General features: G+C 42.3%; 2 protein-coding genes across 6 annotated transcripts in view; one reads left to right on the top strand and one right to left on the bottom strand.

Annotated features, from left to right (window-relative positions):
- XPO4 (exportin 4) overlaps nt 1–18,606 on the bottom strand; it is a 93,278-nt gene that overhangs the window by 15,109 nt on the left and 59,563 nt on the right. For all 5 annotated transcript variants that reach the window (XR_009691305.1, XM_061133369.1, XM_061133371.1 and 2 more), the window contains 7 exons: nt 10,282–10,458; nt 9,593–9,735; nt 8,950–9,095; nt 8,023–8,200; nt 4,574–4,733; nt 3,906–4,075; nt 2,733–2,907 (listed from right to left, as the gene is read on the bottom strand). Coding sequence is in view for 4 of the 5 variants with exons in the window: in XM_061133369.1 (XP_060989352.1) it covers nt 2,733–2,907; nt 3,906–4,075; nt 4,574–4,733; nt 8,023–8,200; nt 8,950–9,095; nt 9,593–9,735; nt 10,282–10,458 (1,149 nt within the window). In the remaining variant the exon portion in view is untranslated. The remainder of the gene's footprint in view (nt 1–2,732; nt 2,908–3,905; nt 4,076–4,573; nt 4,734–8,022; nt 8,201–8,949; nt 9,096–9,592; nt 9,736–10,281; nt 10,459–18,606) is intronic.
- On the top strand, nt 2,064–2,498 carry LOC133049642 (large ribosomal subunit protein eL33-like). Its single transcript, XM_061133789.1, has one exon. The coding sequence runs from the start codon at nt 2,138–2,140 to the stop codon at nt 2,468–2,470; it is 333 nt and encodes a 110-aa protein (XP_060989772.1). The 5' UTR covers nt 2,064–2,137; the 3' UTR covers nt 2,471–2,498.

The raw sequence follows: 18,606 nt of genomic DNA, 5'->3' as shown, positions 1-18,606 counted from the left end.
ATGAGTTTTCTAAACGTATGACTCACAAGTTTTTTCAATTTGGACGAATACTCACTTTCCACGACATTTCTAATTGCTGGAGGCAAAAAAGCGCAGAAAACAAAGGTGATCCTAACTTCTAGCAAACAAATCACCCAGCGGCACATGGAAAGGTGCTCACATGATGAGGCAACAGGAAAACCAAGTCAAAACTCTGTGAAATACCTCACACCTGTCAGAGTGGCCATCCTCAAAAAGACAAGAAACAAGTGCCGGTGAGGATGTGGAGGAAAGGGAACCTCCATGCACTGTCAGTGGGAACTCGAGTTGGTGCAGCCACTATGGAAACAGTATGGCGGTTCCTCAAAAAATTAAAATTAGAATTCCCACATGATCCAGTCATTCCACCTTGGGTATTTATCTGAAAAAACAAACACTAATTCAAAAAGATACACGCACCCAATATTCACAGCAGCACCACTTACAACAGCCAAGATGAGGCAGCAACTAAAGTGTCCACTGACAGATGAATGGGTGAAGAAGGTGAGGGACACACACACAGTGGAATATTACTTGGCCATAAGGACAAGGAAATCATGCCATTCATTCATGGAGGGAGGAAGACGGTCAAAAGCACAAACTTCCTGTTAAAGGAAGCACTGGGGGTATAATATACATGACTCGACTACAGTTAACCACTGCTGTAGGAGATGTGGGAAGGTTAAGAGAGGCAATCTCAGGAGTTGTCATCACAAGAAAATAAATGCTCTTTAATTGCTTCTTCTTTTTCGTTACCCATGAGATGATGGATGCTAACTAAACTTACTGCAGCAATCCACTTCACAACATATGTAAGTTAAACCACTATGCTGCAAACCTTAAAGTTATACAGTGATGTATGTCAATCACGTCCCAGTAAAACTGAAATAAAGAAGTTAATGTTTATGAAAAAGCATGTAAGTCCATGCGATCATCTTACTTCCTTCAGTAATTTAAGAAGAAAAAAAACATGACTTCCTCAATGCCATTCACAGAATTCAGCTACTATTCTCATCTCTTTTCAATTAGGGGGAAAAAAAGATACTTTATAAAGGGCCAGAGTGTAGATATTTTAGACTTCATAGGACAAACTATCTCTGGCCTAACTACTCAATTATGATTTCACTGTAGTGCAGAAGTAGCCGAGGAAAAGATATAACTGATTAAGCGTGACTGTATTTCAATAAAACTTTATTTATAAAATCAGACAGCAGTCAGATTTGGCCTGCGGACTGCAGGCCAACCTCTGTCCTATGGGTGAAGACCAATGAGCTCTGAGTCTGTCTCTTTCCTTCCCAGCTCCTCTTGGCACAGACCATAACTCCAGATACTGAGGCCTGCCCTGGGTACAAGTAACTATGAGTAACCATGAAGAGGATGTCTTAATACTATTTAAAGCTGCACATACAATAATAAATTTAAATAGAAAACATGGGACTGGGCTGGTTTTCGATCCTGTTCTAAAACCAGACTATTGCCTATTTCTGTTCTTGTGCCCTTTCTCAAGCACTGAGAGCATCCAATCACAGAGATGACAGACTGCTAACTCTCAGTGCCAGCTGAAACCTTCTTATATAAGACACTGTGTCGTTAATAAAAATATGGAGAAGTGAAAAAAAAAAAAAAAAGACACTGTGTCCAGGGAGGCTGCTATGGGTTGAATTGCATCCGAGCTGTGCTCAGTCATGTGTCCAACTCTTCACAGCCTCAAACTGCAGCCCGCCAGGTTCCTCTGTTCATGGAATGTCCCAGGCAAGAATACTGGGGTGGGTTGCCATTTCCTCCTCTAGGGGATTGTTCCAACCCAGGAATCAAACATAGGTCTCCTGCATCAGCAGCTGGATTCTTTACCACAGCACCACCTGGGAAGCCCATGGGTTGAATTACATCCCCCCAAATGGAAATGCTGATGTCTGAACCCCTAGCACCTCAGAACACGACCTTATTTGGAAACAGGGCTATTTCAGAACCCCCACAGGTGACAAGGCTTCCCTGGTGGACACTGAGACACCAGGGCTTCCCTGGTAGCGCAGCTGGTAAAGAATTGCCTGCAGCTCTCTTTCAGCCATCTTGGACCCTGTGAAGGCCTGCTGGGAACGGGACTTCTAAAACGACAAATATGTCTGGAAGGCTGTGGTCCAAGGCCATTTTTGCTGGCTATAAACGGGGTCTACGGAACCAAAGGGAACACACTGCTCTCCTGAAGATTGAAGGTGTATATGCTCGAGATGAAACTGAATTCTATCTAGGCAAGAGATGTGCTTATGTGTACAAAGCAAAGAACAACACAGTAACTCCTGGTGGAAAACCTAACAAAACCAGAGTAATCTGGGGAAAGATAACTCGAGCTCATGGAAACAGTGGCATGGTTCGTGCCAAATTCCGAAGTAACCTTCCTGCTAAGGCCACTGGACACAGAATCCGTGTGATGCTGTACCCTTCGAGGATTTAAACTTCTTGAAAATAAATAAAAGTGTGGATTTGTAAAAAAAAAAAAAAAGAATTGCCTGCAATGTGGGAGACCTGGGTTTGATCCCTGGGTTGGGAAGATCCCCTGGAGATGGGAATGGCTAGCCACTCCAGTATTCTGGCCTAGAGAATTCTATGGATTGTATAGTCCATGGGGTTTGCAAAGAGTGAGACAAGACTGACCAACTTTCACTTTCACTTCATGGGCGACACAGAGATGCCATGCAGATAAGGGGGGCCGTTACCTCTGTCCAGTACTGCTGCTTGGTTTCTGTGTCCATGTGTGCAAACCCTCCCAAGACAAGCGCCTTCATCAGCGTCCTCTGCACAGGGCTGGACAAGAAGTTCAGAGGTGGGCTTCGGCTTGCAAACTGCTTGGCTAAGTTCCACCAGTTTTCACACTGAATGACTAAGTTTGCCCTGTAGGGAGAAAGGACAGACATAAGATGCATTACTTACTTACCCTGCATGGACACGCAGTAACAAAAGTGGAAAACAACTGGATTTAACTACTTTTTCAAGTCCAGCACGGTAAACTTGGTACAGACTTGCAAGTCTTGTATTCAAACCCAATTAGCCGTTTGTCAAGGTAAAATTTATTTAATCTCCCTTAATTACCAGCTTCCTCATCTGTAAAATAAAGATAACAAGAATAACAGCTCTGACCCTCATGACTGAGACTGATGAGACGTGCAGATGCCGCACGTGCAATGTCAGGAGCAGCACCTGGTAAACTGTGAGAACTCAACAAACAGCAGCCAACGAGAGGAGTAACCACAACCACGGACCCACAGAGTAAGAAAACTGAAAACATTTCCAGAATCTGTTGTAGAACACACTAAAAATTTTATTCTGTAAAATTAAAGTAATTGTTAAATTACCAACTTTTCTCATCTGTAAAATGGAGTAATACTAATGGGATACCTGAAAATTCAAATTAGACCACTCTACTCCTAATGTGGGAGAGACCTCTCTGCATTTGTACCAACAGTTTAATACATTTTCTAAAGCAGCAGTGCCTAACCATTTTGGCACTAGGGACCAGTTTCGTGGAAGACTATTTTCCCATGGACAGGGCAGGGGTGTGGGGTGGTTTGCGGATGATTCAAGCACATCTCACTTGTGCTCCTGCCCCCTCATCTGACAGGAGGCAGAGCTCAGGCAGCAGTGCCAACAATGGGGAGCGGCAGTAAATATAGATGAAGCCCGCTCACCTCCTGCTGGGCAGCCAGGTTCCCAACAGGACACGGACAGTACCCATCAATGGCCCGAGGGCTGGCACCTGTTTTAAACACTGCTCCAAAACTGCAGGGTCTCCCTGGACCTCAGGACCGGGCGACTGTCCGTCAGTGGGAAAATCTCTCCTGACCTGACAGGTGGACCTCAGACGGCAGTGCCTGAGGTCAGCATCTGCTCACCTCTCCCTTCTCTCCACCAGCGTGACAAGCAGCTGAACCGTGTCATCCGCGAGGCCCTGCTCGCTGCTGCACACCGAGAGGTTATTCAGGACCTTCTCTAAGAGGTAGCCAACAATCCACTGAGAGCCCTCTGTGTCTGCTCCAAACGCTGTGCTGAACGGCACACTTATCTTCAGAGAGAAAACAAATGTTTTAAGGTCAGAAAGATCTGCTGAAAAAGAAAGGAAGAAAAACCCACAGAGAAATCAAACTGAAATTAGCACTAAACCTGAAGTACCTTGCACCAATTTTCTACTATAGGTATTCATTTCCTGAAGTCCAGAAAGAACACTCTTAACCCACTCTTAACCCATGTTCCCCACTGTGGCTTTTCTGTTAGCATTAACTATTCTCATAACAGGAACATAGGCAGGTATTTACATCAAATGCAGAGCATGTAAATTAATCCATTCCTAAATAGTATTCTGAACGTCACAGAGCTTAAAGTATGCAGAATCACACGATGCTCTCTAGGAAAAGTTAATAAAACAGCACGCTGTCCACACAGTGTGGAAGATGCTTGGCTATTACTCACATGCTGATAAGAAAATCACCAAGAAAATTGTTCTCATTTCTCTAACTCCCATCCTCATAAACGCAAACCCAGTCAAGCGGTGCCACATTCTGACCTGATCGTACAGCTTCTCATCCACCAGGAGGTAAGTCTTTGCCCAACGCTTTAGAAACCAGACAATGTCTTTGCCCATCTGAGGGCTTAGCAGGTGTGTGAGGTGAGCCCTTATTGCCCGAGACTCAACTTCTGAAACTCTGAGGACGGCAGACAACAGCCTGTGGGCACAAAAAGGTGGTCATGTATTTATTTATTTATTTACTGGCTGTCTAACCATATTTTTTCCCCTAAAAGCCCTTTTCTGTTTCTCAACTCTCTGAAACTGTCTTCAAGAGGGTTGGAGACACATCTGTGTCTCTTATTGCTGACCTTTCAGGAAGCAGGAGGAAAGAAAACATAGAGTCATGGCTAGAGACACCTTCTTCAGGGACAGAGCACACGTGAATCTACCATGTACAGATTCAAGATGGAGAAGTGCATGAAGTTAACCGCACAGAGTAAACGCAACTTAAAATTCCCACTGTTGGCACTGCTCTATTTTCACATGCTGGCTATTTTACGGTGTACACGGGCATAGCTAAGTGACTCATCTGAATATTGAGTACTGTCTCTAAATCTGACAGTCTTGTTTACTTTCTAACAAACTTGATTAGTAATGGCATTTTTCAATAAAAATGTTGCACGTATGATCCTTTCTGAACACTATGGGGTTCAGATACTACACATACCCTGTGTAGTATTAACATAGCAGGATATGTGGGTAAGTAAAAAAGTCTTTGTTCTGCGTTTGGGAGGGGACACAAGTTATGTCCATTTAACTTGACTTTGGCTAAAAGGCAAAGTATCGAAGGACTGAAGGAGAGGAGCCCATCCTGACACCACTTCAGCAGCTTCAGTGCCGAGGCAAGACCGCTCCTCTCGGGACAGAAATCCCCTCGTTACATGGAAGCTCACAGACAGTTTCGGCTCCTGACCCAACCAGCTACTGAGAAGCACCTCCTGCCATGGCTGCTCCCTGCTGCCCGGCTCCTTCCAGGCCTGTGACACCACCCCCACCTCCCACACCACGTGGGTTCTAACGACCTGTCCCCAGAACCTCTTATGTCTCGCTATATATATATATATATATGTATATATATATATGTATATATATATATATGTATACACAATGCTATGCCAACAGTGCTAAAAATTAGAGTTTATGAACAAAAATAACCCAACAATTTCACAACCCATTTTAAGCTGGCATATCAGATTTTTTCCATTAATTGTTTAAATGATATAATTTGCAGCTTCACAGAATCTGAACTAAGTAATTACAGTGGCCACCTGAATGTATGCATTGGAATGTAATAATCATAGAATTCTGACACCACCATCATTCATTTGAAAAATAAACAAATTGTTCTTTTAACAACTGGAAACTTTATATTCTTTTTCTCCTTAAATTTTTATTTCTATTTCATTCCCCATAAAATATTATCCTAACACAATCAATGTTTATACTCACTTTATTGATCATATACCATACACTTCTCTGAAACAAGTATATAAAGATATTAAAATACCATTCTTAAAAATTTCCCATAAGACTGTGCTAAAGATGTCCTCTGGATTAAGTTATCATTACAATACTTATTAGTACACAACTAAGCAAAATGTAATGCCAATTTAAATAAATTAAACACATTTATTTAAAAATTTCTGTACAAGATAGCCAAAATCTCATAACTATGTTACATAAACTTTAAAAATTGTGAATCACTATATTGTACAGCTGTAATTCACATAATATTGTAGGCCAATTATACTGCAACTTAAAAAATTAACATACACAAAGATGTATGTATCTGAATAAGATAAATGTGGGTTTTCTTTTTCTAAATTAGCCCATATTATGTTTGATTCCTGCTTTTCATTTCAATGGATGTAAGCACTGAGAACACACATTCATGTAAGTAAATAGAAGGTATTTCTAAAACAGCAGGGCACCTGGTGCCTCTGAGGTAAAGCCCACGTTCGTGGCATCAGGTGACATCACGTGACATGACAGCGCCCGTGGCCCTGTCTGCTTCCCGCAGCTCCTATGCTGGCTAACAATTCCCCCGCTTCCTACTTTTCCCTCTTGCCCATGAGGAGCTGGAAGATGGGAGCCTCTGTTTGCTTTGGCTAGACCAGTGTCTGGTGCATAGTAAGGATTCAATAGTTGTCAAATGACCAATTCTTCAAGAAACATGAACTACTTTTTTAATAAACAAGGCCTGATTCTCCCCTACCACTCAATTTCACACTAATTCTTTGGACTGAAAAACAATAGCGATTCTTTGTTGTTTCACCCCCACCTCAACCCTCCATAGTCTGTGCTCTCAGATACCAAAATGTTTTGCCCCCACACTGATACCCAAGAGTGGTAAGAATCGAAAAAGCACTGAAAATACAAGGACAGCATTCCTGAGGGTGCTGCCCAGACAGGGACAAAGGCACGGAAAATAACAGGACAGCACCATGGAATTAACACTCCCCATGAACCAAACCAATCCAAACCAGTTGCTCACCTAAGGCCTACAAGCAACTCCAAAGGGAAGAAAGAAGAGTCTTCTAGTAAAGGGTTGGTATTTTATTCCCAATGAGAGAATGCAACAATAAAGGAAATAAATTCCCAAACGTTTCCTTGACGTCTGTTTAACAGTTTAATGTTTTAAAAATCGTATTTTTCATTGCACAGGTTTAAGTGGTATCTATGTATTTTGCACTAAAATAAAAAGAATGAGGGGGCAGCATCTTGAGTTACTGATCTTGCAACTGACAGACGCAGTATTATTTCATTATTCTCTCTTCCAGCCACCTAAATTTAAAGATGCTGAAACTTAAACTGCTGTTTTCAAATCTGCTTTCAGGAGGATATTTAGTTGAGGTTCATCCCACCTTAACCTCACCATCAAGAATTAATGGAAGATCTGCCACTGCTCTTAGAAAGATCACAGTGAATTTTCTCTCTGGAGGCTGCTGCCATCTTGTAACAGGGCTCCCAAGGGTCACATATTCAGGACAAACACTTCTGCTTTGAAAGAGACGGGAACGCCCCTGGAAAGACGTTCCAGCTTCCTGAACAGCAAGGATGTGCTCACGTCCACCTGGTTTCCAAGAACTCCCCAGTCCTGGTGCTTTCACTCGGGTGCCTGAGCCCACATTAGCACTGTTTTCTGGTGGGCAAGGGATGTGTTTGTGACAATCAGCCCAGATGTCCCCCCAGAGCCTCGCTGCACCCGGAGTAAGTTCACGCTGTTTTCCTCAGCCCTGGACATGCTGTCCGTTCCCAGCAGAGTGACGCTGCTCAAATGCACAGAGTACCTGCATCCTTGCTTGTTTCAAGGCTTCTCCAAGTTTTATCTTCTTTCATGTGTCAGCTTTAAAACAACCTGTCTGTCACTCGAGTCATCTACCCATCAACTCAGAATTTATAAAACAGAATAAATTACAAGAGCACAGCTATAGAGGTCATATTACCTAATCACAGAATCTGTTCTGTTGTACCCTGGGATGGAAGAAGCCTTTTCTCCTGGAGATCCCAAAATTTGAAGTGTTGTATTAATGTCAACTTCAGATGAATGCTTAATGGAATATTCCATTATTTCTGGAGGTATTAGCGGAGTCTCTCCCTGAGTATCATCAGCTAAGAGGTAGCCTTCAGTTTAAAAAAAATTAAAAATGAACACTTAACAATCTACATTTATCAAATTGCACTATACACGCGTTCAGTTTTGATTTATATACATCATATAAATTGATGTAAAAGTAAATAATAAACGTTAATATGTTAATTTCAAGCTTGATGAGAAGAAACTTTCTATTTCTAAGATAATTAATCCTCAAAAATACAGGAAAAGGACAAATGTTTTATTCACCAATTTTAAAATTCATATATTGACATGTAGGCTTTTTACTCTATGACCTTTAAAGAATTTCTGGTAATATATTCTGCAAAATTAACATGAATTCTATTACCTCAATAAAAAGTCAATATTTGGGAACGCCTTTCCAAACAGTAAGGTCTTTTCCCCTTTGATTATTTAAAATACAGAAACACTGACAACATGGTTACAGAAGACCCTAAAGGAAAGTCAGACTGCCAGGACCAGCACTCTGGCTCCAAATGTTAGCATGGCCAGGGCCAGTCTCCAGGTCTCAGCTTCTTCACAGATAAGACGGGGTGATAATTAACAGCCAGAGTATCAATAACAGCAACAAGGACACAGTGAGACCTAGTGACGGCACCAATGCAGGGCCGCACTGAGCTCCACACAGAACATGTGGTTCGGGACCGGTAAGGACACTGCCCCTGCTCTCGGACACACGCAGCTGTGTCCAGGTCTCAAGCTCAACCCTACACGAGAACTGCTGCTATTAACACAGGCCAGGAAACAAGCAACTGACCTGTAACTAGAATGAGCCAGTGGATGTCCTCGTACAGGTCGTCTAACGTCTTGCTGTCGGCGGAGCCTGAGGCGGGCGAGGCGAGGAGCTGCTGCTGCTGCCGCTGGAGCTGCCCATGGAGCCGCGTGACTCTCTCCTCTAACAGACTACAAGAGGGAAGACACCAACGCCTTCATGAGGCTCGGAGAGCAAAGACCAGAGCGACTTATCACTCCCATTTACTGACAGCGTGGATTCAGATGTTAGCACAGAGCACATATACAGAAATATTTATTATATACACAATGTTCTCATGGCGCTATAAGAATTGTGATTTATTGTTTACGACATAGTATTAAAACATCACTTTACAAACAATCAAGGTTTACAACAGGCATTTGAAAACCAGTTATTCCAGGTGTTTATTGATATGGGTCCAATGTTTCTCATACCACGTTTTCCATAATCTGTCTGCCATCTATGCTGTGGTGCCTGGGCTCCAAATGTACAAGCCAAGGAACGCCACCACGAGTGCGTTTCTGTCCACTTGTTCCATGTGCTGTGCCCGGGGCGGGGGTGTTTACAGTCTTTAAACACTTAAAGCTCTCCGGGGCATGTGACTACAGGGTGTTTGCTCCATGGGGTGTCTTTGGACCGTGTGTACCTTGTCAGGAGAGGGATACAGTGCTCTGCAGCAATGCGTCCTAGCATTCCTACACTGGCTAGCTGATCAGAAAACTGGTCTCGGTCGTCCTCCTGGAGTTCACTGATCTCTTCTTCCTCCCGAGAGGCCACTCCGTTGGCAGTCTGTTATTGACAAAAGAAAGAAAATACTGAGCTGATCTTAGGACCCAGCCTGTTGCTGTGCTGAGGAACAGAACCTCAAGACCTTCAAGAAGGAGCACCTTCAAGTGCAGCTACTAGGGATGCCCACCTGCCTGCCCAGTTACTAAAAGGGGGGAAATTCGAAGAGAAAGAAGTGGGGGTCTGACCACTCCCACCAATCACAGGTAAACATGGCCAGTGCACACCTACACTCCACTCCCCACACGGAGTGGAGTTCCTGTCATCTCTGAGGAGCTCTGACATCACTAAGAGCCACCACCCCTTGGGTGTCACTGGACAATCAGCAAGACACAGCAGGTGACTGAGAACTGAAGAGAAATGGAGAACCAGAAGCCACAGCCCATGAAACACGAACCTGCATAGATGCCTGCTCTCCACCTGGCACTCTCAGCAAGTCCTTGGAAAGAGCTCACCCTAAATTTCTAGTATCATGTGTGATGGGACAAACAGACCAACGAGAGCCCACAAGGAAACAGGTTTTTAACTACAACCTGGCTTAAAACTCACCAGATTCCTTGTGCCATCGGGTGCAGCGAGGTGGCACTGAATGTAGGAATTGAACACCTGGACTGCGTGCTGGGTGAAAAAGCCTTTATGGAAGTGCTTGTCGTCTTGTACCAGCGTCAGCCAGGATTCCAGCAGCCTGTCGTATGCCTCCATGTACACCATGTCGTCTTTGTCCAGCTAGGAGGAAGGGGCATTCACAAGACAGACACCAGTGAGACGAGTCACCACAGACAGGTCCACGCGTTGGCCTTCAACAAAGTTCCCAATCAGCAATCAGCAACTGAGCTAACTGATCTCATCTTCAAATTAACTGATCAACTCAAACACTGCAGTAAACATGTACAGGCTTCTTATTACACTTTCTAAAAAGCTTTCTAACTTAATCAAATTCTTAGGCAAATAGGAATTAATGTTCATTTCTGTAAAAGACTAACCGTTCGGCACTTTGTAGATCATGTATTTTTCAAGCAAAGATAACTGACATTTGTCTATGTCAAGAAGAGAACTGTTCGGGCTTTGTACATACTCCATGACATTGTATTAGAAACTGGAAAGGCAAGAATGGGCCTCAGAGAACCCGGAGGAGGGCCCTAAGGAGAAGCATGAGTGAGGACGCATGGGGAGGCCAGTGGATGGCGAGCAAACCTGGGGGCCAGGGGTGGGTGTCAGACTTGGATAGCATGTCCCCAGCGTGGACAGGCTGGGTTCTAAGATCACTTCAGAGCAGAGGGTTTCTCGGTAAGGAAGAGTCCACACTGAGCGACTCTGGGCAGCTCTGCGAGCGCAGCGTCTAACACTTTACTCTTTTCACGTGCCAGTGAGAAACCACGCCTGAAGTTTGCCATTAATTAGTACGACTGTATACAATTCAGTCTTTGCATTGATTTGTTCATCCACAAATTCACCAGATCACCAATCAGCGAAAACCAGAATACTTATGTATCAAGCACTATGTTCAAAAACATAAATAACAGCATTCAGAGACTTTCACATTGTGTCCAATGAAAAAAAGGAAGAAGCGAACGAACAATCGCAGAAGACACACTAAAGGTCACAAGAGAGAAATGCACATCACGGGGCTGGTATTTGCTGTGATAATGGTGTCTCTCAGGTTTGGTCTACAGCTCGTCTTCTAGCCTCAAGCTACAAACACAGAGGTCTGGAACCTCCATCAGAGGACAACCACCTCAGACTGTTATCCCAGCAATCTGTCAATGACTCAAAGAAGGAAGTAATGGGAGATCTCTTTCAAGAATTCCAAATAAGCCAGACGTCAAATACCACCTTCAGACGGGAGTAGGTAAGCACCTGAAGAAGTGCGTCCAGCAATGGTGTTTTATGTCTTTAGCTTTTACTAACCTAGGGAATACAGAGAAAAATGGTCATTTTCTATATCAGATGAAGCTTTAATTTTTTGAAAAAATATTTAAAAGTAATCTGTGAAAACTTCACAAAAGAATAAAGGGAAAGTAAAAAAAAAAAATCTTCATTAGATAACTTCATAAAGAATTTAAAAATAGCAAACCCAGAGCTTCCCTGGTGGCCTAGCTGTTAAGAATTCACCCGCCAACACAGGGGACAGAGTTCATTCCCTAATCTGGCAAGATCCCACATGCCTCAGAGCAACTAAGCCCGGGAGCCTCAACGGCTGAAGCACACGCAGCTGGAGCCCCTGCCCTGCAACAAGAGGCCCGAGCACCTCAACAAGAGAAAGTTCTCTTCAGCAACGAAGAATCAGCGCAGCCAAAAATAAATCAGTAGAGTAAATTATACAAATAATTTTTTAAAATAGCAAACCCAAATTTTATTCCTATTTTTCTGATCGTGAAGGTGTTTTTACTGAAAACGAGCAACATTATTTGAGTACAACTAACTAGGACATACTCATGTTGTAAACAGTCAATTCTTAGTATCTGTGATATTTACATCCTGTAAAGTTGACCCAGCACTGAATCAGCGAACACTCTGGTCACTGCAGTTACACTGTGCAAAGGTGGACAAACAGATACATCACCTTGTTTCACATGTGTTTCTGTGCATAGACACCTTACTTCACATACAATGTTGATTCATGGCCAGCAGCCTGTTCAACAAAGCTCATCTAACACACACATCTTCTCCCTAAGGCATGCTCCAGCCTCAATGCACTTGGGCACAACAACTGGAAGCCATCTGAAATAGCAAGATCATCGAATTGTTAAGTACTTCAGTATTTTTTGACAAAAATTTGGGGAACCCCATTTCACACAAAAATGCAGCACTGGAGATGGTAAGAAGGACATCTGTTTGTAGTGAGAACAGGCATGCTGGGTGGATCATGGTTTTTGTCACTCTCTTGCATGCACATGTCCATAAATGACCAAGAAAAGTCACACTAGTGCTGATTTTGGGGGTCACAAAGAGTTCTCAGCAAGAAAGTGAATCTGCAAATATGGAATCCACATTCAACGAGGACCAACTGCACTTGTAAAGTCTAACTCCAGGAGGTCCTAGCGTCCTACTCATGCTGGTTCTTCCTGCTCACGCACCATCAGAAGGTGTTTTTTCAAACCTTGACAGCTCGTAATTTTGTTGAAGGACAGCCATGTTCTTGGTTCCATAAAGGCAGTAACATATATTTGCTTAATTTCTAAATACCAATAAAAATGATCAATTCAGTCAATTTTTCCATTACATCAGTTATTTCCTTCCACACTGCTTTCAATGCAATTATAAACCCTATTAAATAAAGTCTTTAGCACAAACATCAAAAAAGATGAAGGAGTACCGTCAGTAAACTTTAGGAAACTTTAAACTCATAAAATATTGGGTGAAGCTTTTCCATGGAATAACTGACTGGATGGGAATGCCATATTTTCTTTTTGTTCTTGGAAATAAGACTGTTGGCTCATAAATTGTTGAGCTTGGGAAAACTGATTGCCTAAAACTGTCTCAGATTTCACTTACACATCAGTTTTACAAACATTATTAGAGCTCAGAGAGCTGCTGTCTCTACATTCATCTTCTGCTTAGCACTGTGAAACATCTTATTCTGAAAATTTCTCTCTTTGATACTCTGGGCAAAGTGAAAAACTCTGAATTTAAAATAGCATCCAATGAAATGTTAACAACAACGACATAACATAAAAAAGATGGCATCTCAAGACCTCTTGAAAGACTGTACCATATTTTAGAAAATGCAATCAGGAAACTGAAGTCATAAAGAGTATTTATTCTATTTGTGATGATTAATTTCACTATTCCACCAACCTTGTAGGTGATTCCATCATTCTTCCATTTTCTTATTCTTTTAGTCTCTTTTTTTATTATAGATGGGAATTGATGAGTAATGGTGAACTACTTTCTAAGATTACGAAATAGCAAAACGCTTCAAAATATAAAGCAGATCACTAAAATTCCACAATGCATTTTAGCCTTATGTTAAGATAATTACAAATACTCTTTTTGTTCTAAGGTCTCTAAGGAAGAATAAAAATAATGAAAAACTGATGATTAAACAGAGCTGTTCAAAAAGAAGTCCAAAAGCTAGACTCTGGTGGAACACTGAAGGTTAAAGAGTCAAATAAAACCTATTCAGACATCATCTGTTGCCATGGGATTGAGGATCCGTGTCATTCACAACATGAAGCTTTGCAGGAGATCATTTTCCATCTTTATTTTTACCAAATATTCGGGAGCATTCCTCTGAGGAGCAGGTGTGCTTCCTCTTTTTCCCCCAAGAGCCTTCTAAGGATCTGGTTATCTCCAGCCCCTTCTAAAAAGTCAGGCTTGCGGGTACAGATACTACAGCCTGATTGTTCAGATTGCTCCTTTTCTTTAGGCTTGACTTTCTACTTTCCTCTTTCATCTAATTGCCTTCTGCAAGTTCTAAAAGATTATCTCACTATAAACGTTCTTTTTATAAGCCATCAGAAGTTTTGTATGAAACAAAGAGTTACGAAAAAATACAATAACCTCTGTTATAGTTTTAATGACTAAGTTCTTTCTCTCTAGGACACATCCACTGTTAAAGGCTGCCTAATTCATGAAAGGGAAACCTTACCGAGAACAAGACACCATTTGAGGGGTTATGTGAAAATGGAGCTGATTTAAGAATGTCTGTCTAACCGGGGAGTCACTTGTGATTTGTGCATGAAAGTATTTGCTGCAGCATTACTGAAAACAGTACAAACTAATTCACTGAATCATTCCCTAAGGTTCTGCATTAAAAACGATTTCTAACTCCAATTAATGACATTAGATGCTGATTATATAAAGGTATTATATAGGTCTGGATGTGAATCAACAGATGCCAAGAAAGTGATAAATGATGGAATGTTGGAGAATTTTAATTTCACGTACTATCTGAATTGCTTTTACCAATGACCATATACCATTTTCACATTAAAACTGTATTCTGAAATAACAGTAGGAACAAAATTATAAGAAATAGGCACGTTTCATTCTAATAAATGTATTAATAGAAAAAAAAAGTGTCTTCATATTTGGATCAAGGAAAAAAGGAAACCTGAATACTCCCATAACTAACCAAACAGAAAAAATTTTTTTTAATTTTTCCCCCAAAGAAAATACCAGCTTATTATTAAACTTACAGGTGAGATCTACTAAACCAGCAAAAAGCAAAAACAAAACAACCAATCTTACAGAGACTGATCCAGAGAAGAGGAAACAAGAATGAGAAAGACATAACTCAGAAAGTGATGTGACCCTGACACCAAACAAACCCAGCCATTCACAAAAGGCCATGACACATGGTTGAGCTGGTTTCAACTCAGAAATGCAAGGGCAACTTTAACAAAAGAAAAATCTATAAAACCAACTGATCACACTAACAGATCAAGTAGAAACACAATTAATGACATTCAATACTCAACCATGTTTTTAAAATCTATTAGTGGGGCTGCCCTGGTGGTTCAGTGGTTAAGAATCCATCTTCCAATGCCGAGGACACAGGTTCCATCCCTGGTCAGGGAACTAAGATCTCACCTGCCTCGGGGCAACTATGCCGGCAAGATGCAACTACCGAGGCTGCACTCTGCAACAAGAGAGGCCCCCATGCAAGCAGAGAAAGCCCACACATCACAATGAAGACCTAGCAATCAAAATTTAAAAACAAACAAAAAACTTATTACTCATTCTGATAAAGGAGAGCTCAAAAATGGTTAGCAAACATTACTCCTAATGATGAACCAGAAAACATGTCTTCTATTACCAAGTGATTCAACACTGCGCCATAAGAAATGAATCATACACTAAGCATCAGAAATACAAATGGTGAAGACTGAAAAAAACAAGACTGTCATTATTCAGATGACACGATTGTCCACAGAGGAAAACTGTTAGAATCAGTAAGAATTCTGAAAGGTCAGTAAATATCAGATCAACATACAAACGCCAACTTCAATTCTCCATGCCAGCAGCAATCTCAAAAATGAGATTTACAGAAGATACTATTTACAACAGCAACAAGAATGAAAGGCACTAAAGGAAAACTTATTCCTTATTGAAAGGTAATAAATTATACCTTAATTAATATGGAGAAATACCACATTTATGGGCAGAATTAATACAGTAGAGATGTCTACTTTTCACTAAAGAATCACTATAATTCCAAGCACAATCCAACTTGAAAAACTGACACAATTTTTACAGAAAATGAAAAAGCCAACACAGTCAAGATTCCTCCTGAAAATCCAAGGTGCAGTGGGAACTGACATTACCTTAAAACAACACAAAGGTGCAAAAATAGACTAACTGACCAATGGAAGTGGTTAGTGCTCAGGAAAGATGAACTAGTATGTGAACACTAGATATATGACCATAATAGTCTTACAAATCATTAGGAAAGGAAGGGCTATTTGATGCAAGTTGCTGGCAGCAGAGGAAAACAGCAACAAAACAAAAAGACAATCTAACAAATGGGGAAAAAATATTTGCAAACCATATATTTTGATAAGAGGTTAATATCCAAAATATATAAGAAACTCTTGCACTACAACAGCAAAAAAAAAAACAGATGAAAGAAACAGCTTAAGAATCTGATTAAGGCTGAGAGATTAACATGGTGGAAGAGAAGGACTCGAAGCTCATCTCCCCGCCGTAAATTCATTTAGACTACATCTCTATGTGGAACGATTCTCACTGAATACCCATTGGAAGCTGGCAGAAGACCTCATACAATCAAAACTGCCAGAAAGCTTATCATGTAGCTGGTATGACAAAAGAAAAAAAAAAAAAAAAATCAGGGAATCAGGATGGGACCTGCGCGACAGGAAAGGTGCTCTCACCCTTCACCAGCTGGGGGAGCAGCATGGACTGCGGTGTGCAGGACAGAGAGAAGCGCACACAGGGTCCTGGCCACCACCCTGCAGTCTCCAGTCTTAGTGCAGACAGATCTGGGGTGAGCACAGGGTGGGCTGTGTGGAGACAGGCCAAAGGGGCTGGAGTGTGGTCGGAGCCACAATCAGGGGTGTGGGGTATGTGTGCGGCCCTCAGCCCAGGTCCACCGCAGGAGCCCCCCATCAGGGCAGAGCAGCCTAAGAAACTAATGAGCGGGCTCTGCGGCAGGACACAAGAGGGAAACACTACATTAATGAAACATCAGAAGAAGGTTAAAAAAAAAAAAATTCCTTTTAAAATCACATACAAAAAAATAAAATACTTAAGAATAAACCTGACCAAGGAGATGAAAGACTTATATGTTGACAACTATAAAAAGATGATAAAGACATATATCTGGAAAAGACAAATGTGTTCATAGCAGCAGTATTCACAATAGCCAAGACATGGAAGCAACCTAAATGTCCATCGACAGACAGATGGATAAAGATGTGGTACAGATGTACAATGGAATATTACTCAGCCAGTAACGTTCTCAGTTGGGCTGAGAGCTCACCTGTGGGCATTTTGTTATTGTTTATTTTTATCTGTATCGTATATGCTATAACACAGTTGTGGATGCTGGTTCTCAGGACTCGAGAAAGACACATAAAGCGGCCAGGTAAGTGCTGGATCTGCTTTGAGCAGCAGCAGCAGAGCAGCTGGCCATGGGCCTTCAACACAAATCTCTAACCCAGAGCCAACTAAGGATGGAGGAGGGAGATCAACAAGACAGTCTCCGCCCAGAGAAACATCTGCGGCCTGTCAATACACTTCACGAAGCATGTGCTTTGCAGACATCATTTGTTAAGTCTTAACACAATTTATCTTGCCAAAATAAACAGACTGGTAACATATCTTAAGAGGAACAGCATCCTCTGAGCCCATGTCTCAGGAGGAAGAAGCAATGTTCCTCACTGTCCCTCAGCATATATGTGATGCACGCTTACCGTGTTTAATCTGAAATTCTGACACAGAGAAATACAAAAAAACTGTAAAAGCCTTACTTAGAAGATGTTTACTCTTGGAAGAGCATTCCACAGGCCATCTTACAAAGCCCTGATGTGAGACAAACCAGGATCACATCGGACACTCAGCCCCCTCCCTGAAGCAGATCTAAAATAAGCACTGCAAACTTCCCAGAGCCTTCTGTTCCACTTGGAAACCAGCACAAGTGACTCATCAGGCAAAGTGTGAGAAATCTGGCTGATGACAATTGGCAGCTAAACTTTTAGTCTAATCAGAGAACTGAAACCCGGCCCAGCACTGTCTCCTAATGCTTTGGCCCTGCTCCACCGCCCCTCTGGCCAGCACCCAGCAGCCGAGCCAGAGCACGTGCCCAGGGCTGACGAAGGGACCAAGCTGGACGCTGCTCGCGCCTGGGGGCCCTTGGGCCCACTGCCAGCAGAGCTCTAGAGAGGCCCTGGAGCTTAGGGGGGTACTTGACCCCATTCACTTCGTCTGGGAACAGAGGGTGGAGAACGTAATTAAAACATGATATCAGCACTGACACGTCAACACCCATAATTAACTTGCGAGTGTACAGAGGGGTGAACTTGCAGCTCTCCAGCCTCAGGAAAACAGTCTGCTTTTATATCTGGTAACTATTTGAACCCATTCATGGATCACAGCTTTGTCACAGCAAGGGGCTTCCATAACCCAATGAAGCCATGAGCCATGCCATGCAGAGCCACGCAAGACGGACGGGTCACCCTGGAGAGTTCTGACAAAACGTGGTCCACTGGAGGAGGGAATGGCACACCACTCCAGTATTCTTGCTGCAAGAACCCCATGAACAGTATGAAAAGGCAAAGAGATATGACACCAGAAGGTGAGCTCCACCTGGTCAGAAGGTGTCCAATACGCTACAGGAGAAGGGCAGAGGCCAATTACTAATAGCTCCAGAAAGAATGAAGAGGCTGTGCCAAAGTGGAAACGGCAGTCAGC

Source organism: Dama dama, chromosome 30 (assembly GCF_033118175.1).
Source record: "Dama dama isolate Ldn47 chromosome 30, ASM3311817v1, whole genome shotgun sequence".
NCBI lineage: Eukaryota > Metazoa > Chordata > Mammalia > Artiodactyla > Cervidae > Dama > Dama dama.
This window is presented reverse-complemented; position numbering and strand designations above follow the sequence as displayed.

Bases quoted from the DNA above. Each gene is read 5' to 3' on its own strand.
- LOC133049642 (XM_061133789.1), top strand. From the start codon at position 2,138: ATGTCTGGAAGGCTGTGGTCCAAGGCCATTTTTGCTGGCTATAAACGG.